At 38.2% G+C, this 24,753-nt stretch overlaps 1 protein-coding gene across 11 annotated transcripts in view; it reads left to right on the top strand.

Annotated features, from left to right (window-relative positions):
- The window catches only part of MARCH7 (membrane-associated ring finger (C3HC4) 7, E3 ubiquitin protein ligase), a 28,807-nt gene extending 5,240 nt beyond the window's left edge, over window positions 1-23,567 (top strand). The window contains exons 2-11 of one of the 11 annotated variants that reach the window (XM_010569256.1): window positions 1,082-1,238; window positions 5,881-6,039; window positions 8,180-8,351; window positions 10,611-10,778; window positions 14,505-15,299; window positions 15,468-15,621; window positions 15,885-16,054; window positions 17,282-17,391; window positions 18,774-18,887; window positions 22,638-23,567. In XM_010569256.1, the coding sequence (XP_010567558.1) occupies window positions 1,092-1,238; window positions 5,881-6,039; window positions 8,180-8,351; window positions 10,611-10,778; window positions 14,505-15,299; window positions 15,468-15,621; window positions 15,885-16,054; window positions 17,282-17,391; window positions 18,774-18,887; window positions 22,638-22,871 (2,223 nt within the window). In that variant the 5' untranslated portion in view covers window positions 1,082-1,091 and the 3' untranslated portion in view covers window positions 22,872-23,567. Of the gene's footprint in view, window positions 1-1,064; window positions 1,239-5,880; window positions 6,040-8,179; window positions 8,352-10,610; window positions 10,779-14,504; window positions 15,622-15,884; window positions 16,055-17,281; window positions 17,415-18,773; window positions 21,201-22,637 lie in introns of those variants that run through there. The other 10 variants (XM_010569253.1, XR_774477.1, XR_774476.1 and 7 more) reach the window with 10 other exon arrangements.
- The last annotated feature ends 1,186 nt before the right edge of the window (window positions 23,568-24,753 follow it).

Here is a 24,753-nt window from a genome sequence, read left to right as displayed (position 1 = left end):
ACTGCAACTGTATTTTTTTTTTTCGCAGGAGGGCGAAGTTCCATAGTTTTGACCCTGAAGAATAAGTCTTAGTTGTCGTGGTTTAACCCCAGCCAGCAACTAAGCACCACGCAGCCGCTCACTCACTTCCCCCACCCAGTGGGATGGGGGAGAAAATCAGGAAAAGGAAGTAAAACTCATGGGTTGAGATAAGAACGGTTTAATAGAACAGAAAAGAAGAAACTAATAATGATAATGATAACACTAATAAAATGACAACAGTAGTAATAAAAGGATTGGAATGTGCAAATGATGCGCAGGGCAATTGCTCACCACCCGCCGACCAACACCCAGCTAGTCCCCGAGCGGCGATTCCCTGCCCCCCCTTCCCAGTTCCTATACTAGATGGGACGTCACATGGTATGGAATACCCCGTTGGCCAGTTTGGGTTAGCTGCCCTGGCTGTGTCCTGTGCCAGCTTCTTGTGCCCGTCCAGCTTTCTCGCTGGCTGGGCATGAGAAGCTGAAAAATCCTTGACTATAGTCTAAACATTACTTTGCAACAACTGAAAACATCAGTGTTATCAACATTCTTTGCATACTGAACTCAAAACATAGCACTGTACCAGCTACTAGGAAGACAGTTAACTCTATCCCAGCTGAAACCAGGACATTAGTGTAGTTTCTGCAAGTGTTGAGGTGCAGTTCATTAACAAACAAGTAAAATAAGAATTTAGGAAATCTGAGGATTCTTTCCCTCAGTCCTGGCTCATTTTGTGTTAATACTAGAGGTGCAGAGTTCTTAAGGGAGTCCCACTTGTAATATAATATCAATAATATATTCTAATATAATAAGAAAAAGCAAAAAGGGCTTTTTTTTTTTAGTTTTCTAACATGCAATGGGAGGAGATCTAAAGAAGAGGTTATAAAAACTAGGGTAAGAACTCATTTCCCCATCTTACTGATGCACAGTCAGACCAGAGCACTGTGTAAATATTTGTATGTGCGAGTCATGTTTATGATGTACTCGGAATGACTTGTGCATGTTCTGCATGTAGGTCCCTGCTTCTAAAAGAAAAAATGATCTGTGTGTCCTTGTGCAGGATAAAAAGAATGGAGTCAAAACCCTCACGAATTCCTCGAAGGATATCTGTTCAGGCCTCCAGCTCATCGCTAGGATCTAGAACATTGACTGGAAACAGTTTAGCTGGTGCATATAGCGCAAGAGAATCTTCACGGAGATTAGAATCTGGATACCAGGTAATGTGTTTTGTCTCTTTCTGTGTAGTATAAATTAATTTAATGTCTGTTTTCCACCCAGAAAAGCCCAAACCCCAAACAAAAAAAAAAAAAAGGGGGGGGGGGGGGGACGGCGTGGAAATATAAGGAAAAGTCCTACCCAGAGCCCCACGGTTGTGAACAAAACCCAAGATTAATTCTAAAATGCAAGGATTTAATAACCAGGCCAATGACAGTATTCTGCAGTGTGAACTGGTAGTTCTAGGTTTGCCATCTTTACCTGCTTTGTTTGTAGCTGCACCTTTAAAAATCAGATGTTAGGTGAATGAAGGGCATCCTGATACTATGGGTCTGTTTTGGCACTAGTCACTGCAGTTTTAATCCTGGGTAAGTGGGGTTTTCTGTTGAGGAGAGGTGGGGATTTTGTTTGTATTTTGATATGTATAGGGTGTTACACTTCATGGGTGGATGATGCAAAAAGTATAGGAATATGTTGCGGTTCTAAGAGTTGACAGTAGGCTGTAGTGCTCTGCAGCACCTACTTTGCATTTTGTGAAGGTAAGAAGAGGACCTTTAGGCTTACATCATACTGTCATGTCAGTATGTTAATACAGCTAGCCTTTGTGTGTGATAGACAGGACTGGGGTAAAGGCTCTGCTGTTTCACATGCAACATTTTACACTAACCAAGTTGCTTTTGTGGCGGAAGGGAGCCATGCTCAAGAATAAGAAGTCACACTGCAGGCACTTTCACTTTGAAAGTGTTATGGGAAGTAGAGATTAAACTGCTTCAGAAATTATTTTGGGCACTTGGACACAACAGATTGCTGTTTGGCTCAATTCTCTTGTTATTTTCTTTCTGCTACTGTCAGCAGTTCTCACCTCAATTTTGGGCCCAGAAATGTAAGCCCATCGTGGTCTTCGAAATTGCAGAACTTGACTCCATGATTAAATGTTCATATTTTTTGATAAAATGGTTATGAATTTGGTCCCTGCTGACAAACTGTCTGGGACATTGTATTATATAATGCCTTTTCCAGAAAGTTTTACAAGTAATAGAGCATTAATTATTTTTAGCACAGTTACATGTATATGCATTATATTTGCCACATCTAGCATGCATGTGTTCATTAGTTCATATAGTGCACATTCTTCACTGGCTGGCTGCTCAGTAAAACCAAATCAGATAGTGTTAGGATCCAAACCAAATCAGATAGTTGTAGGGGTTTATGGACTCACACACCCTACATACCACACTGAAAGCTGTTGATAAGAAGATCAGTCTTGAGCTGAACTGGTGCTGTGAAGTTAGATGTGTTACTGCTGTTATGAAATTATAACACAAGAGAGTTATGTACATTATTTCATTTATTACATGAACTGCAGTGTGTTCACTGCACTATATATTATCTTTTGACTATTTCCTGTTGAGCAAGGTGCTTCTAATCTGAGCAGTGATCTTTATAACACTTTGCAGTTAGAACAGAGGGGAAATAATTGTATAGAAGATGATGTTGTATCCCTTCTTTCCACTCCAATTCATAGAAGGTAGTCTGAGAGCTTGTTACACAAGACAAGTGCTTAGTGATAAAAGTACAGGGAAGCTCCCTCTCTTGACTAACCTTTGGTACTTACAGAGCTGTTAGGATCAAATTCCATTATTGCTTGCAGGTTAAGATTACAAGTGGCTGGGGCAAGAAGAAATAAGCTTAAGTCCAGTCTTATAGGAATGAAATGGGCAGGCCTTTTTGCTTTGTTAATCCATTCAGAAGCCTACCTTAACATATTAAGAGCTACTTCAGTTCCAAATCATTTAAAAGATTTGTCATTTAGAAGAAAAAATGTATGACTATCAGTAGTGCTTTGGGTATTTAGAGGAAAGGGAACTTGGAGACTTGGCTTTTTAGCATAAATTCATTTCTGCAGCTAGAGACCATACTTGATTATGGCTTAACTCAAAAACTTCTGGATACAGAGCATTCAAACTTCCAGTATTTGGTTTTTTGTAAGGGGAAAAAAAAAAAAAAAAAAAAAGGTAGGTAGGTTTCTATCGGATGGATTTGTTCTTTCCCCTTCCCTTTTTTTTTTTTTTTTTTTTTTCCCCATATAGGTGCAAATTCTTGTATGTCATACACTTTTGAGATCAGTCTGGGTAGTGGCCTCTGCTCATCTGAGGAGGCATAACAAGCAGGTTAATTGCAAATTAATCTGATGTATGTGACGTAGCATTGTTTCTAGGTGACTCACAATACAAAAATCAAATTAGTGTAACAGTAGGAGAAAAAAAATTTCCTCTGCTTTATGATACAGCATTGTTAACCTTTTTGTGAGAAATGAAGTGGAAGTTTGGATTTTGTTTTTTAATGGAGTGATAGGGTCAAGTGTGGTGTATACAATTGTTTTGAATGTTTTCCCGATCACGTTTTTCTGCTACTGAAAACAGACACCAAAGATAGAATACCTCGTGTAATGCTTTAATTGTTAAGTTGTGACAAAGGATATGAAATAGTCCTAAGCTGAACCGAAGGAAGAAAGCAAACTGAGATCTTTTTTTAGTTGCAGATATAGCAATTAGGTTGAGCTTTCCTGACATCATGCCTGGTCGTCTACTTTCTCTTAAAGCCACTTTTTTGATATCCAGTATGTTGCTTTTTTTTCTTTCTATTTTGGTCTTGGGACATCTTTCAAAGAAATGAGTGCAGTGCAGCGATGTCACAGCTACCAAAAGCTGTGTTGGCATTAGAATGGTAGATGGTGTAGTTCCATGAACTGGCTTTCAGTGCTGTGCTAGTGTGAGTGGGTTGTTCTTGGATTAAGGTCTTTACTGTGGTGATCCAGACACTTAAAATGAGATTAAATTCTCAGATCTTCAGAGTCTAACAGCTGGAGAAAAAGGAAAGGCAAGTATTTCAAGATCAGTTAACGTCTGCAGGTGTGGCTCATATTAACTAAGGGAGCTTTGCCTTTATCTTAAAGTCATGTAGTCTTGCTCTCAGGGGCAGAGAGTATCCATAGATGAAATAATTTCGAAACCTGATGAATCTTACTAAGACTTTGAAATACTAGAAAACTTACTGCCTGATACTTTATTTTCAGGTTTAATTTTGCTTGTCAGAATGATGAACATGAATATTTCTTCAGCTTTTTAAATCCTAATACTACAACTTTGAAGAAATAGTGACAGAAACTACTGTAGTTTTATTAATAGCTCATAGAAAGAGGGTGGATAAATAATCATTTACAAACCCTGCTTAGCTGTAATAAAATGGTTGGATTTCTGTTATTTCTATTAATTCTACTAATTTCAACGATTATTCTGTGGAGCAGATTAAATTGCGATGTCTTTCCTTAATTATCATCTATTCATTGAAATTCAGTGAAAGTAGTAGCGTAGAACCTCATGCCTTAGGTTCTATTAAAGATAGACAGATTTGCATGTTAAACAGTTCCCAGTTTCATTATTAGAAGCTTGCCTGTGTAGCCACGGTAAAGATTAGAGCTCTTGTGTCTTGGAAGAGAAAACACAAGAAGAACAGTTACAGTCATTGCCCTGCAGACATCAGACTTAAAATAATTTGAGCACTTTGTTCTGAAGTAATGCGGCAAACAGTGTTTATTTGCAGGGCTGTTTTGCCAAACAGTCTTTGTTATGCATGTCAAGCTGTGGATTCAGTATCTTTGCATTGTGCCTGAAATGGGCTACTAAAACTATTTACGTTATTTCTTAAGCCCAAAGTGGTTTTGTACCCAGTGCTGTTTACTGTTTTATGGTGGTCTTCAATGCTAGTGATTTATAAGAAACTTAGAGACACAAAAGTTTCAATTTTGTAGTGAAAAATGGAAATGCATTTTTGCTGCTTGCATGAAATGTAATTGGAATTAATAATGACTAATTTCCAAGCCTTCCCTACCAATATGATGATAATCCAATGATGGATTATTGGAATAGACTGCAGAGAAATAAAAAACTTAAGCAGTGGTAAAAGGGAAGTGTTTAAGACTCAGAGAAGATACTGTGTAATTTGCAGTAGTGTGGTATTTTTTTTTAAAGGAACAATAACTTGATGACATGGTTGACATTTGTTGTCCCCTCTATTTTACTAGAACAGGTCATGCTCCTTATGTAAAAATAATTATTTGCTACTAGGCCCAAAACAGGATTTTTCTTCTTTCCCTGCCCTCCGCCCCCCTCCTCTTTTGCACCCACTCTTTCCTGTATTAAAACTGATGACCAGGACAAGACAGCTGGCTTGCTTTAGTGGCCAAAAAGCCACTTTTGCTGTTGTGGAGACTTTATCTACATGTGTGGGTTTTTTACTTAACACTTGAAAGTGAGGTCCTTAATTCTGCCCTGTTGCTGGTGTATCTTAAGTTGGGGTAATGCCTCAAAAGACTTACACTTCAACTTTTGATCGTCCACCATCAAATGAGAGGACAGAAAAAGGAGCTGATAATTGCTAGAAAGTAATTTAAAAAAATCTTTGCTTTTGGCAGTGGTTCTCTCTTAAGCCTGTTTCATTTCTTCTTGGGTATCCCTTGAGGTTTCTCATGAAAGGTTTGCAGATTTGTTAGTACCTTCACTTCCCTGTACTTTCAATATTCAGATCAGATACTGAGTTCATTTTGAGTTACAAGATGCGTATGATAAGCATGTTGTTCTTCAGGAATCCAGTGTGTTGAATAGTTCCAGTAGAGACTGGGGAATTGGAGAAAGAGACACCCGTGAAACTCCTTGGAAGCTTACAACATCCTCTCCAACTCGCTACTCGGGGACACTTGATCATCCACATTCTGGAAGATTTTTGGGAAGCAGAAGCAGATTGGTGAGAATTGTTAATATGTAATACTTTAAACAAACAAACAAAAAATCAGGATTTTACCTTAGCTTTCCCAATTTGAAAAGCTGCTAGTAGGGGCTCACTGTAATGTTTCTAGATAAGTAGATCTTATTAAGTCAAGATAGAGAGAAAGCAGGAAGATGGTGGTGTTATTTGGAGGATTAGAATAATAATTATATTAGTTTTACTAATAGTTAAGAAATAAATTTGAAATGAGAGTGCCTTTGCAAGTATCCGTTTAAGAAGAAAAAAGGAGAGGGTGATTAGAATCTCATACATGTTATAGTCCTATGGATGGCAAAATTAATAGCATTTATACTCAGCTTGTTCCATCAGGTATTTCTAGGGGGTGTGTTTTTTGGATGGTACCTGCTTTGTGAGTTAACACAAAGTTCATGGTTTTGGAGACCTGCTTTAGAAAACTTAGTTGTGGAGGAGCAGTTTATAGTCTGACTGTGCTTACTTACATGCTGCTTACAACATACTGTGAAAGAAAATGGAGGCTGAACTGTTACCTGACTGAGATCCAAGGCTCAGGCCTTAACAGCTTGTCTTAACTGGGCTCCAGAATGTGCCTTCATAATTCCAAAAACAAAGTAGTTTGCTGCTTTGACGTGCTTATGCACTGTAGAATGACAATAAAACACTTCCAATTGCAGTAGAAATACTAAGATGGGAAAAGCAGAAAACTGTGAAGATGCTCAGCAGGAAGATAGCGAACAAGTGAAAATTCTGGTCGCTTTCAAACTGAAAGATGTTTGGGTACTTGAGACTGCTCACACCTTAGATGGGTGTTTGTTTTGTTACTGTGACTTAAAGGTGAAGACGGTTTGAGATGGGGCGGGGAGTGGGAAGTAGTGCAGAGATGCTGGCCTTCAGAGAAGTCATGGTAGGTGTCTCTACGTATAGTTGACATGCAAACGGAGTCTGTGGTTGTGAGTGGCCTACGTATCTAGTTAAGTTGGTGCTGTAGAGTTTTGAAAATGACACTTTTTTTTCCCAGTAAGTTTAATTTTTCTCTTAAATTAAGTTCTAGTACAAGTGAACATTGCAGGACACACTCTGAAACTTCCATTTATCAAATAGCAAATGATTAAAAGATAAGTTACATGTTAAATAGATGATTCATGAGGGAAATTAACCTGGCTTTGTCCGTGGTTTGTGATGTTAATTGCTGTGTCTCCCTGTCTGGCTTTTATGATGCGATAAGAGAAATACTTGGATACTTCTTAGTTTTAAAGAGTAAATAGTAGTGGCCTAAGCTTAGTAAAAAACATAACAAAAGTAAACCACAACTATAACATCTACTCTAATTTGGTTGATCCTTAAAGGATCTTGGTTGTAGATACTTTCTGGGAGGATAAACAGCTCAACCGAGCTTTTTAATTGAGCTCAAGTTTTTTTATGTATCAAAAAATAAAATCGGAGCATTTCAAATAGGAAATGAATGCCTTGGCTGCAAGTAACCAGACTAAGAGCTTTATAGGCTATCCCAGTTTGTATTTGTTTAGTTTTTTTTTTTTTTTTAGTACTAGTTTCTGAAAACTGTTTTACGTCAGTGCCGTACACTGCAAAAATTGTTTTGTTCCCATTCTTTACTCTGAACAGTTTCAGTTGCAGTTGAGCTTGATGTAATCAAAGTATATCTGGTCTAAACAGCTTAGTAGAAGCTAGAACTGACTCCTTAGCCAAGTATATCAGACTGGTAAAAAATAAGGTGGATTAGTTAAACTATTAAGTAAAATAATGAAGCTGACCAGTTTTGGCCATTTCTGGACAGCAAAATTATGTTTCCTTGGAGACCTGTAAAGCTATATTTGATGATGTTTATAGCATCTTACAAGTCAGGAATATCTTTTTCCCCTGTAAGCCACATCTATCTATAAAGGAAAAATAATACTGATTGTAGTAGAAAGCAGCTTTTTTTTGGTGGGATTGTCTTGAGTAAACCTGGGAATACTGATCAAAAGCACAAGCATAAATCCTACATTATTTTTAAATAAAAAGGCTTTGCATCTTAAAGTTATTCCTTACTATTTTTGTAAGTCTTACATTATGTACACTTTTGTTCAGTTTAAGTACATCTGAAATACTGTGTCTGTAATTTTTTTTAATGTTATTTCAGTCTACATCTTCTTCCTCTCATTTTACATCTGGGTGTTATGGTGACTCTGAGAGAACTCAGGGAGCATATTCAAGACTGCATAGCCAGCAGCGAGATAGTGATTCAAAGAGACCTAAGCTATCTTGTACATCTACCTCTTCTGTGAGAAGTAATGGCTTGACTGCCTTTTCAGGTGAGAGGTTGATTACTACAGCTGAGTTGCATGAAAATTGTCTGAGTAGTAAGATTGGGTTTTATCAAGTTTTAAAAGACTTGCTGTGAAATATTATGCTTTTATTATTCTTAAATATTAAAAACATATGCCTAACAGAAGAGTATGTTCAGACCAATAGCAGTATCCAAAATACTGAGAATGCTGTTAACGTGGTCTTTTGAAAACCCAATTGTACTTTACGCAATTTCAAAATTACTACCTGTACCTATTCCGTTTGCAGTAAAGCTGAACTTCATGGTTCAAATATGTCTTAATTGGTTAAGATTTCAAGGAAAGAATGAGTGCAGCTGCTGTTATTTCATGAGTCAAATTGTGCTGGTAAACCTACGTGTGCTGGGGACAGCAGAAAGGAAGTCATTACCTACTTAGCTCTGTGTTCCAAGAAGCACAGTGTCATGGCTAGAGCACTGTTGTTAGGGGTCAGGGAAGAAAGAGTTCTTTTTAAGCAGGGCCTCAACTCATTATATAGGCCAGGCAAAAAGAAACATTCTACACTAGGAGTTCTTTCAGGAAGAACTGAGATTTTCATTAAAGCTGTAAGTAAGTATATGATGCTTGGATAGATGTAAGTTAAGCAATATGCTAACGGAAGTCTAAGGGTCAGGAAATAACAGTCAAAAACTTATATTGAAAATATTTTTGGAATGTTTTGAAACAGACCATTAGATCCATTCAGATTACCCTTGTGAGTATGTATCAATGTTCTCTTTATATCCCCTTATGGAACCACACAGCCATCCAAATAAAGTTAATAAATTCTTGCTCAAAACCCAGTATTGTTGATGTTTTCTTACTCTGTTAATAGAATGACCAGCGTTAACACTTCTCATTATGGTGTAGGACTGTCTATCTTTTCGTTTCTAGATTAGTTGGTCGTCACACTGTGTTGTGGTTTAACCCCAGCTGGCAACTAAGCCCTGCACAGCTGCTTGCTCACTCCCTGCCCCTTGCTCCCCACCTCCTCCTTCCCTGGTGGGATGGCGGAGAGGATCAGAAGAGTAAAAGTGAGAAAACTTGTGGGCTGAGATAAAGACAGTTTAATAGGGAAAGGAAAAGCCATGCACGCAGGCAAAGCAAAATGAGGAATTCATTCACCACTTCCCATCGGCAGGCAGGTGTTCAGCCATCTCCAGGAAAGCACGGCTCCATCATGCCTAATGGTGACTTGGGAAGACAAACACCATCACTCTGAACATGTGTCATCGTCGTCGTCATCCCCCCCCCTTCCTCTTTCTTTGCCCAGCTTTATATGCTGAGCATGACATCATATGGTATGGAATATCCCTTGGGTCAGTTGGGATCAGCTGTCCTGGCTGTGTTCCCTCCCAACTTCTTGTGCATCCCTAGCCTACTCCTGGTGGGGTGGTGTGAGAAGCAGAAAAGGCCTTGACTCTGTATAAGCACTGCTTAGCAGTAATGAAAACATCCCTGTGTTATCAACACTGTTTTCAGCACAAATCCGAAACATAGCCCCATGCTACCTACTGGGAAGAAAATTAACTCTGTCCCAGCCAAAACCAGCGCAGTCCTTAAATTTGGATTTGTAAGTTAGCAGTAAAACAAAATCAAGGTGGATTTTTCAGAGCCGTTGAAGAACACTTCTTTTGGAACAAGAGTTTTTTTTCACAGCTGAAGTATGTACAGTTCCCAATTTAGTTGGAGCTGTTAGCAAAAAACAAGATCCCTTTTTGAACTGAGGTTTTTACTCTGCAATATGAGCAAGAACAGTATTAGTCATTGTTCTTAAAGTTGTGTCTAAGCTGCATTTAAGCTTCATCTGTCTTTCTGGAAAATGAATTTTAGGAGCGTTTAAGAAGCATCATTAAAATGGCAGCATTTACTAAGTCTCAAGCTGCTATTTTGCCATGTTGTGAAGCCTATTTGATAACTAGCTACCATTAGAAAGCAAGATACTATTTCTCTTCCTCCTCCTGTCCTGTACAAGTGTTAATGGGTCTGACTCTTCACAAAAGTATTACTACTTTTTTCTGGTTTAGCTTTCAGAACTAACTCACTGCAAGATTAAGTAAGCATCAGCATCAGCAGAGTGCTGCTTGCTCTTGACTTTATGTTGGCAGCTGGCCACTGGATCATCTTAATGGTATTGTTAAAACTCGCCTGTGATATGGTATAACCAGAATGCCTGCATAAGTCCTTGCTTTAATGGATTTTTAAATTATTACAAAAACAGGGGATTTATTTACTTTTTCTTTCTAGATTCCTCTTGGAGATATAGCAGGATTCCTAGATCTTCATCAGTGATGCTTGGCTCCCTTGGAACTGAGCTGGTGAGAGAGCGAAGAGAGTTGGAAAGAAGGACAGATCTGTCTGTTAATAACCTGGTGGATCACAGCTACAGAAACAGTGACTTTTCATCTTCAACATGTATGTATTGTACAGCTGAAAGCTTGTAAACCCGTAGGTTGCATGCCTGTTAGTTTCTTCATGTGTTCTTTTAATACTTTCTTCAAAACATAAAGCCAAAAGATCTATTTAATTTTAAGGTATCCTTTTAAATAAAGTTGGTTGGCCACTTTCCATGCATTGGCTAAACCATTGAAGGATACATGAATGGTCTAGCTTGTAGGTGCATTCAGTATAAGAAAATGGTATTGGTGTAAATATATAATATTAATTTGACTCATGAAAGGGTTTTCATGGAGATGCCCATATCGTATTATCTCTTTCCATTTGGGTTCTTGAGTTGTTATTAGGGAAAACTGCTAGACCACCATAAAAAGGAATAAACATGTACTTTACATGAGGTGAGAGGTTTGTTCCATGGTAAGTGCTAGGACTAGTATGGACTTCAGCACTGTCATGACCTGGGCTGGACAGACCAGGGAGTCACGTTTTGTTCAAAATTCCCTCAGTGTAAATTAAGGTGAAACGACACCAAATGATCAGTTAAACATTTTATTCATGGCAGAAGCAAACTGAACTTGGAAGGCGCTAACAGTAGGTGGTGTGGTTTCTCTCAACAGGAATTGGCATGGAACTACCTCAGTAAACCATGTAACCCGTGGTAAAGATATACATCCATTCAGGGAAGAAGGAGATCCCTCCTGTTGAGTCAAGAGGTTCAGAGCAGACTCCCTTGCTTTCTAGACTCCTTCTATGAGAGGAGCCTAGAGGTGGCTAGATCCACTCCTAGTCCCAGACTTGGTCAATGGTTTATGTCTAAAGGGAGGAGGTGTAGGGATTATGAAAAAGGAAAGAGAAAGAGAGAGCAAGACAGGAAGAGAAAAGAGAAAGGTGTCACCGGTCCTGGATTCAGCATTGGTCCAGTCAGCCGAGGGGTCCAGTTCCAGTGGGCGCGTGCGTGGGGCTTCAGTTTGTGTCCTTTTATCATCTCCTTGCCCTTCCTTCAGGCAGGCACTCAAACTCATTAGGCTAATTAGGTGTCATGCGTGGTTTGTGCTTTCAGAACCTTTGGGAAACGGGTTGGTGGGCTTGGTGGTCATTTGGGGAGTAACTTACCCTTCCCTGCAGTCATGACCATTGTTTGATCTTTGGCCATGCATGGTGAGCTGTCCTGCTCAACCCATCAGAACACTCTCCAGCACACCCTCCCAGTCCTGTTGCTGATGTCCTGTGCTCATCTGTGCTGATCTGATCTGCTTCTTTTAACCTGTGTGTGGTTCCAGGGTTTGTTGTTACACAGTTGGTCCTTATGCAGAACTTGCCCCACCACAATGTTTGAGACATTAACTCTTTCAGTCTCTCACACGCTGTCATTTTCACTTTCTGTTTGGAGTTGTGGCCTTTTAGAGCTGTCTTGGGGGAAGCTTGTCACCAGTCTTGATCTGCCACCTTTTGCAGATGTATTAATGGTATTTTATAATAAGGAAGTTTAAAAAAAAAAATTTAAGTATAGAAGATAAGCAGAAAATATAAAAACTAGTTCCAGATTTCATCCTGCATTCTTGCCTTACCAGAAGAGTATGTTTTAATGTCATCATACTCCACGCTTCTTTAATAAGTGGACAGTTGGAGTTTATGTGGTAGAGCCTAATGGGAGAAATGGATGGGTATACAGCCTTGCTTTGTACTGTTCATGCTGTGCTTCTAGCAGTAGTGCCACTGTTAAGTGCTATAAAAATAACTCCCAACTGTGTTCCCTCCTGTGTAATCAAAACCATGTGGCAGATGCTTGGCATCTGTGCAGACATTTCTTTAGTTAGAGTCTGGCAGATGCATAAACCTCAGCTTCAACAATAAATGGTGATTGCAATGCAGAACCCATTTAGAAAAAAAAAAAAAACAAACCCCAAGAGCCACCCACCAAAACTACAAACATGAAAGGTTTAAATTCTAGAATACATAGAGAAAGCTTCTGCCTCCTACCTTAATCTAACCTATGCTTGTTAAGCAGTTAAAATATTGAAGAAGTTTCTGTTCTTATGAGGTTAGTGGGTTTCAGCTGCTTCCTCCTTCCCCCTCTTCTCTCCCCCATGCCCCCCAAATCCAGCCATTTGAGGAAGGAGACTAGCTGATGTTAGCCTCCTCAGCTGCTTCATGTAATGTTAACTACAGTTCAGCTACAGTAGAATTCTTCTCAGTGTGTTGAGGTACTTACACAATGTTTACAGAAAATATACTTACAAGAATCATAGAATGATTTGGGTTGGAAGGGACATTTAAAGGTCACTTAGTCCAACCCCCCTACAATGAGCATGGACATCTTCAACTAGATCTGGTCGCTCAGGGCACCCCTCCTACCTGATCTTGAATGTTTCCAGGGATGGGGCATCTACCACCTCTCTGGGCTACCTGTTCCAGTGTTTAACCATCCTCACTATAAAAAATTTCTCCCTTGTATCTGGTCTGAATCTACCCTCTTTTAGTTTAAAACCATCACCCCTTGTCCTGTCGCTACAGGCCCTATTAAAAAGTCTGTCTCCATCTTTCTTACAAGTCCCTTTTATATATTGAAAGGCTGCAATCAGGTCTCCCTGGAGCCTTCTCTTCTCCAGGCTAAACAACGCCAACTCTTTCAGCCTTTCCTTATAGAAGAGATGTTCCATTCCTTTATCAATTTCATGGCCCTCCTCTGGCCCCACTCCAACAGGTCCATGTCTTTCTTGTACTGAGCTGGATGCAGTACTCCAGGTGGGGTCTCACAAGAGCGGAGTAGAGGAGCAGAATCGCCTCCCTCAGCCTGCAGGCTACTGGGAAGTATTGGGTGATCAAACATACACTTAAAAAGCAGGGAAGGACACAACAGTGTGGTGATAGTTATCTAATTGACTATAGGTAATCAAGGTAATTGGGAGAGCAGATGAGATTACTAATCCAGAATGGTTAAGTCTGTGCTTAAGCCAGTTGCCTAGCTGAGCATGTGAACTAACTTAGTTGTTGCATTTCTTTGATAAAAGCAACAGCTAGATAACCCTTTTGGGCTGGATCAGTGGAATTACATTATTTCTAGGGTATTCTTTTTATTTTTGAGTTCTTGGTTTAAAACATTATTACAGTAAGATACACATCTAATTTAGGTACTATTCAATTTCTGTTATCCAAAGTCAATAATTTTATGTTACCTTTAAGTAGTGTTTGTAACTGCAGCTGTCAATGCTCTTATGATGAGAAGAATAAGGGTAGGTAGTTGTAATAGATGGGGAATATACTTGGCTTTATCCATGCATTTGTTTCAGGTGCTCTGGTGTCTGCTACATTGCTGAAATTTTGATTAACCCGTCTTTTTTCAGTCTATAGGCAGAATGGACCTTTAAGTTACAAACGGTATTGTATATAGTTTGCCATTTTTGATTCATATGCTGTTCTTATGTAACTTCTGACAGATGGTCAGAATTTTCATATTCGCATATAAGAAAATGAGGCATACCTTGAAAGTTTGAAGATTTGGGGCTGTAAATCCAAATGGATTTACCAGGCTGAAACCAGTCTAGGTTTCAGTTCCACTTTAGAATTCTGGTAAGTAAATTTAAACCTAACATTGCTCTGGAATCTACCTGCCAAATTTGAAACAATTTTGAATAAGGATCACAAATCCTGAACTTTTGCATTTACACTTTAGAGTTATCCATCTGGAATGTAACAATCAGAGCACATCTTGTCATAGTATTTTCCTCTGCTTTTCTGCAACAGATCTTCAAGACAGGCCTGCCTCTTCGTATGCAGAGGGAGCAAGACCAAAAGAGAACTCATTAAGCACTTTGAGGCTGAATGCATCCATGAACCGCCAGTTGTCTTCTGATCATCAGCCATCTTTTTTCAACAGAGACTCTAACATGAGCTCTTCAAGATCCAGCTATTCTTCAAGACAAAGGAGAAATGAATTAGAATCTCCCCAGAGAAGCATGCAGCCAGCGTTTTCTCTTACTGCCATTAGAGATGAAACTCCTTCCTCAAGTGGTTCTGAAAGGGTTTTATCTTCTCAGAGGTCCTTGAATGAGCCTGTAGCTGACAGTGAAGGGAGGCGCACAACCAGACAGCTGCTGTCTCGTTTAGCATCTAGTATGTCATCTACATTTTTCTCTCGAAGGTCTAACCAAGACTCATTGCATACAAGATCATTAGGCTCTGAAGAATCAACGGTGGTCCCAAGAGTTCAAGCATCGACTCTGTCGAGCAGTAATGGAGCTGCAACTCCGGAAGTTCCAGGACTTCAGACATCTGAAGCTTCTCAGGGATTTAGTTTTCTTAGACGAAGATGGGGTTTATCAGGAGTTTCACAAAATCATAACTCTGATTCAGATGGGGAGAGTTACAGACCAGACTCTGAAAGTAGGAGCACAGGATCCTGGTTATCATCATCTTTGAGGAACAGATGTACACCTCTCTTCTCCAGAAGAAGAAGAGAAGGAAGAGATGAATCCGCAAGGATCTCTACCTCTGATACAACTGCCAGATCACAACATGTCTTCAGAAGAAGAGAGTCAGGTGAGGAGACCTCTCTTGAAGCATCAGATAGCCCTCCTCGGGCTTCTGTTAGCAGACCACCAACACCTGCAGTATCTGGTATTCCTACAGCTACTGCCTCCCCACCAGATTCAGCCCACAGTAGAAGAAGTTCTGGAATTCTGCCTGGTTCTCTCTTTCGCTTTGCAGTGCCTCCAACATTAGGAAGCAGTCTGTCTGACAATCTTATGATAACTGTAGATATTATTCCCTCTGGCTGGAATCAGTCTGATGGACAAGAAAGTGGCAAGTCTAAAATACCACCTTCAAGAGATCCAGAAAGACTCCAGAAAATTAAAGAGAGGTAAATTAGTATGTTCTTTGGAGATAATAAAATGTACCTGACTTAACATGAGAGGGTTTTCTGTAACCATGACGTTAAAAGGAAACTTTCCTTCAGAGAAGGCGGCAACTCATTCCTCTGTCACCTGTGTTCACGCTTTTGTCTTTAGAGAAACTTGTTTTAATCCATGTAGGTTTGGGAGCAGTTTGATGAATGGAATTGTCATTATTAAAAGTCTTACATGAAATGCGTCACAACATTTGTTGATATTCCTTCTTATTCAGCTTGCTTTTAGAAGATTCTGAAGATGAAGAGGGTGACCTATGCAGAATCTGTCAGATGTCCTCTGCAAGTTCTGACAACCTTTTAATAGAGCCATGCAAATGCACTGGAAGTCTGCAGTATGTTCACCAGGAGTGCATGAAAAAGTGGCTGCAGTCCAAGATTAATTCAGGTAAAGCAGAATCTAGATCAAGGTAGACTTCCAGTTACATTAGGAGGATTACTCCTACTAATATTAAGGTATTTATTTGAAAAATGAGCAGTTGGGGATAAACAGCAGTGTGGCACTTCCAGGCTTCTTGTTTGTCTGTGCAGCTTCTCATGTGAGTAGTTCCAAGAACTGTATTTGTCATTCAGAGAATTATATTTTTGGGATTGTCTACTAAGACATTAGTCAAAATATAACATCACAGAAGTGTAGCTTTAGAGCTACTCTACCAGTTTGGGTGAGTTTGTTTCCCACCCTTCCTTGTGCATGTGGTTCTAGTTTTTAAGACTTTTATAGCCAGGCTGACTGGAGCAGAGTGATAGGAATTTGAAAATCCAAAAATATTTTTCTGTTGTAACTATACTTAAATCTTTGTTTGTTTGTTTGTTTTTAAGATACTAACTCCTGTTCAAGGCAGTTAAAACTGGTTGTTCAAAAAACTACTTCAAAGTGTATATAGAACTTTTTTAAGAAACACTTCAGAAATTGCACACCGTACAAATGTTTTTGTAATAAATTGATTGACCAGTTTAAAACTAAGTTATCTGTAGTATTTTTAAGACTTAAAAATAGGTGGCTTGGTAGAAGATGTCAAACCATGGAATACTTTTTGCCAAAGGAATGTGCTAGCATCTGTTTACTTTTTCAGTCAGTATTGGAGAACACACATCAGAGTAGGGATGTATTAGAAGCCTCAGCCTGTAGGAGAAATTAGAAGCATTTAACTATGCAAGACATAAATCCACCATGAACTTGCTTTGTTCATCTTGTTGCTTATGGAGCAGCTTGTTTTAAACCTAGTACTTTAAGACAAAATGTTACTCTGACAATAACTTTAAGCTATTCCAGTACATTTATTATTACTTTTGTGTATATTTGGATTGCACTGTAGAATTCAAACAGCCCAAGCAGTGATTTTATGCCAGACTTTCAGTAAGAGGTGTATGGTGTCCAGAGTGAACATGAGGCAAAATATGTGGAGCTGGATGGAGAATAAACATGCTATAGCATTTAAATTCTGACAGTAGCCGATAGTCACTACATTCCAATTAGAGGCTTTCTTTTCTTCTAACCTTGCCCTGCAAAATAAAGCCAAAAATTAGTTACAGTTTGTGATGCTTGTATAATTGTGCCCTATGTTATAGATTGTTGCAACTTGACACTGACTTTCTCCCTTCCCCTCCCCACCAGGTTCTTCTTTGGAAGCAGTAACAACTTGTGAACTGTGCAAGGAGAAGTTACATCTGAATCTGGAAGACTTTGACATTCATGAACTCTATAGGGCACATGCAAATGAACAAGTTAGTATATTTTGCCTAATTTGGTAAGTGTTGGTTTAGTGCTGGGAGGGCGCTCTTCTTTACAGAAGGAAAATGCATCTCCTTTTCAGAAGGAATGTTATGCACGTAAAGTAATGTCAACATGGAACAGATTTTTCTCCTCAGTATTCAGGCAAATTCTATCTCCCTGCTGTGTTTCCTATAGCTGAGCTTTCAGTAAGTGTAATATGTCTCTTATCCTTTTTTTAGTTGCAGATCTGTCATCTAGCTTTGCAGTCCAGTGTCTCTGCTACATAGCTGCAGTGGGAATAGTAGTATGATTAGATTGAATTTCACATTAAGTCATGAATTGTCTCAGCTGTTTTTTAACACACTTAAGCAGTTGGTTTAAACATAGCATTAAAAACTTTTCTATGTTTCATTAGAGTGGTGGAAACTAATCTCTTTTCTTACAGCTTCCTGCTGCTCCTTCAAGTCCTATCCTAAATTAAAAATAATTAAAGGCCCATTACTATTATTCTCTTTATGTAAAATACATTATTTTAGAACTACTGGATTGTGTAGCATTTAAAGATGAACAAATAACAAAAGGCTGGTGTTATTTTAATGAACTTTATTCAGAGGGTTTTCCTTCTCTGGGTTGTATTCTGTGAATATAGAAAGACTACTGAAATTTGCCTACCTCAGAAGTCAAAAGAAAATAGAAATGAGTGCCAGTTTTGCAGCCAAACATCAACCTCTAATTTTATTATTTGGAGTAAGCTCTTACTCTAGTACTCTAGTTCCTGTCACTTGGGCCAGACTCTGTGTCTTTCTCGAGAGTGCCATCATTTTATGTTTTAGCACTACTGATTGTTGGTTACTGTCACTACTTTGATAGAAATAAGAGCTTTGAAACTTCTTAAAGAATTGACTCTAGATGATCAGCAGTAGTATTTTGAAAGTTTTTCTTTATCTTAGAAGGGAAGATAATTTCTCAAAATATTTATAACATCATAAAGTTCTTACAATATTTCCCTTTATTTTGGTTTTCTGTAAAGCATTGGGACCACTGAAAAGAAACCAGCAAAGTACGTTGTTTATTTTCCCCAGTGGTGTAATATTCTGATTTTCAGATTCCTTCCTGTGAACTGATCATGCTGACTGAGATTTTCTTTGTAGAACTCTTTCTGTTTATCTTCAAGGATAATATGTTAGATCTGGGCTGGGTGGGAAGAACCAGAAGTACAAATAGCTTTTCAGTAATTCAAGTTTTTTAGTATTACATTTCCCTAATTCTCTTGCAACAACTAGAGATCAAATATATAATGTTTGTAGTAAAATTTGATTCTTGTTCTACTTCTTGAGTTGTATATGCAGACATATCACTGACATTCTGAATGTTTCTTTTGATCTCCTTTAAGGCAGACTATGAATTTATCAGCTCTGGTCTCTACCTTGTAGTGTTGTTACATTTATGCGAGCAGCGCTTTTCTGATATGCTAGGAACTGCAAGTGAGGCCAGCACACGTGTCAGAGTAAGTATGCAGTGATTTTATGGCAGGAATTGCTCGTACAGAGAACTTGGAACTAGATTGTTACCTTGAGCAACCTAGGACCTAGATACCCAAGAAGCATGCTTATTTAACAAATCTAGGTCTAAAATGGTCTGGGTTTGTCAATGCGGTAACACCATGTTTGATTTGAAACTGAAGGTACTACTTTGCAAAATTATTTTTGTCAAGGTTGTTGGTAATTCATTGCTTTGCACGTATGTTGTCGTGATTATTGTGAATTTAAGCAAAACTGGAAGGTTAACCTCCCTCTGTACAAAGCATGCAGTTGAGAATGTTGGACTATCTTATTTGATTAATTTTTCTCATTATGCCAGTCTACATTGCAAAGGTCTAGACCTTGCAATGCTTGTCTGCTGGATTGTGCCTAAATATGTACTTGAATATTACATTCTGAAACTGCCTAGCTATAGTCTGATTTTGTGGCATTAGTCAAAACTCTTATTAGTTGTATTTGACTGGATTCTTGATACTTAAATGGCTTGGCTTAGAAGTACAGTAAGTACACATTTTACCAGTAAGAGATCATTGTACAAAGTTATTTCTGCAGTGACTCATTCCGAAATCCTGTATTCTACACGTTTATTTGATACTAGATAATGAATTAGTGCTCTTCGTCAACGGAGCTCCTGAAAAGCTGATTTTTTTTTTTTTTTTTTTTAATTACATACAAAGAATTGACAATATTAACTTTATCGAATGCTTATTGGGATGATTGCTAGCAGGTACTAGGCCCTTGGGTAGAGGCAGGACTGTGCTCTAATCTCTTACTGTATTAGAACAGTGGTCCTCTTTTCTGTACACATCTAATGTAGAGCTTGTATTCCATGATCCACAAACGAAATATCCAGTTTTCTCTGCTACAAGTGTAGAGACATAAAAGACATATAATCTAATAGTAGCAAGCATCCAGTACAGGTTATTAGCTTGAGTGTATTGCAGAAATAAGATGTTTTTACTGGTTTTTCATCAGAGGCGGCATTACACAGTTGTGTGACACTGCATTTTAAACCAGTGAGAGCACTGATGCGTGTTTTGATGCTGAGCGTACAGCTGAGTTATGGAAACTGTAGCATTACCTTCTCGTTTCATTTTTGCTGTATCTTAAACATCTGAACTATCACTGAAACAGTAATGTAGATTGTCATTGACAAAACAACGCTCGGCTGAGACTTTCAAAGTTGCCTAAGGAACTTGTATTCCTGGGGATTTTGGCTTTGGGTTTTGATACCATGTACTTCCAACATTAAACTGCTACCATTGCCTGATAGTAATCCTGCTCTGAAACTTTTTATTTACAGTTAAAATCTTAAGTGTATTTATGCATTTTTTATTAACCTTATTCAGTCAGAGGGCTCTGTTTTGTCATATTAATAGTGAAGTAAATGAAATGGATCCAACTAATGCAGTCCTTACAGATTATGTTTTTTTGCATTGCAATTTCTAGGACCGGTTTTCATAAAACTGGCACTTGTTTATGTGTGCTACTTTCAAAATTGATGTGTTTTACAGACTGTAGAACATGAAGGTGATGCCACTAACTGCTACCAGAAACATTTGACATACAGTGGAAGCTGAAATAACTGTGCAGTAGCAATTTGAAGTCTAATGTGTGGAGATTTGTATTGAATTTTGCACAGATTTTTGTAAGTTGGGCAAATGGGTTAGGATAACTGACGTCTGGGATGAAGCTTTGGGATGTAAAAAGTGAAGAAAAAGTGAAGAAAACTTTGCTAACTTGTTGCAAATTTCTGCAGATAACTTTGCAACTTTTAAACTACTTTCTCTCTGCCTTGTTTCTAGTTTATTAACCTTGCAAGAACTCTTCAGGCACATATGGAAGATATTGAAAGTAGGTGCTTCCCCTCTTCCCCTCCCCTCCCATTAGGTCAACTCAAAGTTAAATGAGTACAATCCTCCTTGCCAAGATTCATAATACGGAACTTAAATACTGAAAATTTGACTTTTACCCAGCAGTGCTTTTTCCATTATCAGTAGAATTATTTCGAGAGGGAACTGGTTTTAATTCTCCATGATTAATTTCCCAACAGCATAGGGTTGTTTAGACCACAGAATTGTTTTCTGCAAGTGATAACAAGATTCCTCACTATTTATGGTTTGGTTATTGTAATTATAGTAGTACATCGTTATGGATTTGGTGGTAACCTTCAGGTTGTAGCCTTTTACATGAGTCCTAGTAGAAAAGAAATATTTAAAGTTGAATTTCACTGCACTTAAATTACCATACATCTCTTGCCATTTCCTCTTCTCCCCTTTCTTTTTTTGCCCTCTTCTCCCCTTTCTTTTTTTCGATCCACACACAGTTTTTGATTGTCTGTATTCCTTGATCAGACCTATCCACTTGAAGAATGAAATTTAGCTGTGCCAATTTTGGCAAAGGACTAGCCTACTTTTCACCTAATTGCTTCTTCAGTATGCTTAAATTTAAAAATATATGTTGATTTCTGGTAAATATATCCCGAATCTAAGTCTAAGTATTATTTCTGGGCATGATGAATAGGCAGTAGAAGGATAGCTGATCTACCTTTTTTTTTTTTCCTAGTGTGCATGTGAACGTCTATCAATAAAGTTTGTGTATGAATTTTCAGTGCATAGGATGTATCTGGAGTATGATAAGGAATGTTGTGTGTGTGTGTAAGTTTTAGCTCAAGGAACAGATGGTTATTTCTGCATTCGGAGCAGACAGAGGTGGACTTGAGTTCAGAATTTATTCTGAAGTTATGTGCATCCTTATTAGAGTAAAAATTAATCTTAATGAGTGCCATTTTACACTGTAATTTAATCTATATTTGAATCAGGCTTTATCTGACTTGCAGGTGAGGAATACTGAGTTTTAGATTTGTTACTGGTGCTACTTTAGTTATATTTCTCTTCTAAGAACTGGAGAAGTGAGGAGACAGACCTTGCTTCTTTCTGCATTCAGAGATGGAACAAGTTACTCAAGTGTAAATGCTTTCTTGACTACAGAGTTTGCTTAAGAGGGCAGATTAAATTTCTGTTACGGACAAGCTAATGCTTTACAACCCTATTGTAGATGTGTGTACTGACTTTTTTTATTATAGTTGACAAGTGTGTATTTGTCTTTTCACCTTGCAACAACAAAATCCTATTCGTATATGGGCTTTATGTTCATTTTGCATGTGCTGAAAGAATGGGGATAGAGAGAAGAGCTGCTTCCAAGTAGGCCTGACTTAATTGGATTAAGCAACATATATATATATATGTGTGTGTATAAAAATTTAAGAGCCCTTCTGTTTGTTTAGACTGCTGAACCTTTCTAGATATTATAGTATCCAAATTGTTAACTTTGTGAGTCATTTCTTTCCCTTGTGTTGGGTGCTGCTGTCATGGATTGAATATATTCTCCTCTGACTACTGTTGGAATTAGCCACTGTAAACACTACGTAAAAGTTGAATCTCTGGCGTAATTAAGTTTTCTTCCTTTTCTTTTGAGGAAGAACAGCAGGAGGACACTGCATTTTGTAATGTAAAGTTTTGATTTGGAAATGGTATGTTTTTCAGATATGAGGTGCATTTAAAAATTAAGCTATGTAATTACACAAGGTTTGGGTGGGTATTACAATGTGCTATTTAATACTATAAAATTACCTTTATTTCTACTACTCGTCTTAAAGTGGTCTAATTTCACAGACCTTTGTCAAAGCTTCTGATTATACTGTGTTGTTCCAACAGCTTCTGAGGATGATTCTGAAGACTGATGCGAGTACAACTTTCATACTGCAAGAGATAAATGGAATTGCTGCACAATTGTTGAACTGGCAAGAACAACTTCAACATGCATTTTTTTTCCTCTCCTTAGTAAAAAGCGCATTGAATATTACTGTAGTTTTTGAAGCGTTGTTGAATTCAAAATCAACTGCTGCACAGTGGAACTCAGTGGACTTGAGAACTACTCAGCATGTGTGAGGGTTAGATACACATAAAGCAACTTCCCTTTTTAAATTATGAGGATGATGTGCTTTGTTTTGGAAGACATCAGATTTTGAATATTCAAGGAAGCTATTATCTCCCTTTATGTTTCCTTCTTACTGTAGTCAGATTTCTGGTTTTGTCTATCGAGTTTTGCTCCTCTACTGGCACTAAGTGGTTATAGTGGGCTTCAGGGTGAGGGTGGGCAGGGAGGGTGGGAATGTCCATGTACTTAAATAGGTTTTGTTTGGATTTTTTTAAATGCCTCTGCTGCCACATCATATAATAACTGATTGCTTCCAGTGTTAATGAATGAACAGGAGGATGAGCAAGATACTGTAGAGATTGTTTGGGTTTTGGTTTATTTGAAGATTATTATTTAACTCAAAAAGCAATAAGAACTTGCAGTGGTCTTCTAATACTTAGTGTTAGTGATGGCTTTTTTATGTACTGGTTTGGGAATTGGAGATTATATTTGATATTATGTGGCTGTTCCATTATGGAATATTGCAGGTGTAAACTCTTGCATTTCAGCATTCCTGGCAGATATGCAACTTGATAAAGACCTAAGGTTGTTTAGTTTAATTAGACTTTTTTAGATCCCACCTTCACCGTTCAAAGCACTGGTTATCAATGTGTTTTCTAGTGTTGTCACTTCTTTATAAATAAAGACAATAGAGGTATGCATCTCTACTGGTATTGTCCATTTCATTTAAACATGGATATCTACCAGAACTTACACTTGAAAACTTAGAAAGCTATAGTCTGTGGTATATCTTTACTAATGTTTGTAAATTCTTATGCAGATATTTAAGATTGTTTCTGACCATTTTGGATTGAAATGCTTTATATGAATGGTGGTACAATAAATTGTCATATATGTATTGGAATTGTATTTGCTATAAATATTTATGTTAGCTTTTTTAATTACTACAGTAACAATGTATCTGCAAAGAGTGCAGTGTGTTGAAATACCTTGAGTTTAGTTTGTTGTTACAGTATGTAAAACTAACTTGTGCGGAAGAAAGGATGTGCCTTAACAGCTGAAATGAACTCATGTGATTTTAAGAGTTAACTTTGCTAGCATTACATGAGATGGCCTGTCATCTGTAAGACTTGAAAGAAAATGGAATGCTAAGGAAATTTCACATTTCTGTGCTCATTCTGGTAACCTTAGTCATTGGGTATTCAGTGCCAACACTCAGAAGTATCATTCCAGGAGTTAATTGAAATACAGCTCTCTTTCAGACATTCATTTGAAAAGTGAAGGTCCAGGCATACATGAAAATATTTCTAACTCACTTCTGAAGAAAATTAATTCAGGTTTGTAATAAAAGTTCAATGTTTAATCCCTTCTGAGTTAGTTGGTATAGCTTAATAAAACATCATATACAGTGAAGCAGATAGTATTTCATATGCACTCAATACATTTAGAGTTACAAGTGTGAGCTCTGATAGCCTAATAAATTGATGAATTGAAGGATATTTTAAAATTTTTTTTCTTACCTCCATCCAAATAAATAGCATTCCATGAGGGTGAGCAATTTCAGTAGCTGCAGTTCCGTGTACAAATTTGGTTCAAGTGAATTGTCACTTTGTTGTCCTGCAGCCTTGTTGAGCTCCAGTGTGAATGAAGGAGTGACATGAGGGAATATTGTGGAATCAGTGAAGAGCAGAGGGTTTGAAGGTGTCAGCTGGGAAGAATGCTACTGCAAGTCCCAGCTGCCTCCCAGAGGAGAGCTCTGCCTTGCAACCCAGACCTCCCCGAGCTATGGAAGGGTAGAGGCTGGGAGCAGCCAGGATTCGTTGTCTTCCATATACCTGTGCTGTGAGATCTCTGTCCGTGGGTGGGAGCGTCTGTCTGTGCAAGCTCTTGCGG

The sequence above is a fragment of the Haliaeetus leucocephalus genome, unplaced genomic scaffold (genome assembly GCF_000737465.1).
Source record: "Haliaeetus leucocephalus isolate CR32 unplaced genomic scaffold, Haliaeetus_leucocephalus-4.0 Scaffold266, whole genome shotgun sequence".
Classification (NCBI taxonomy): domain Eukaryota; kingdom Metazoa; phylum Chordata; class Aves; order Accipitriformes; family Accipitridae; genus Haliaeetus; species Haliaeetus leucocephalus.
This window is presented reverse-complemented; position numbering and strand designations above follow the sequence as displayed.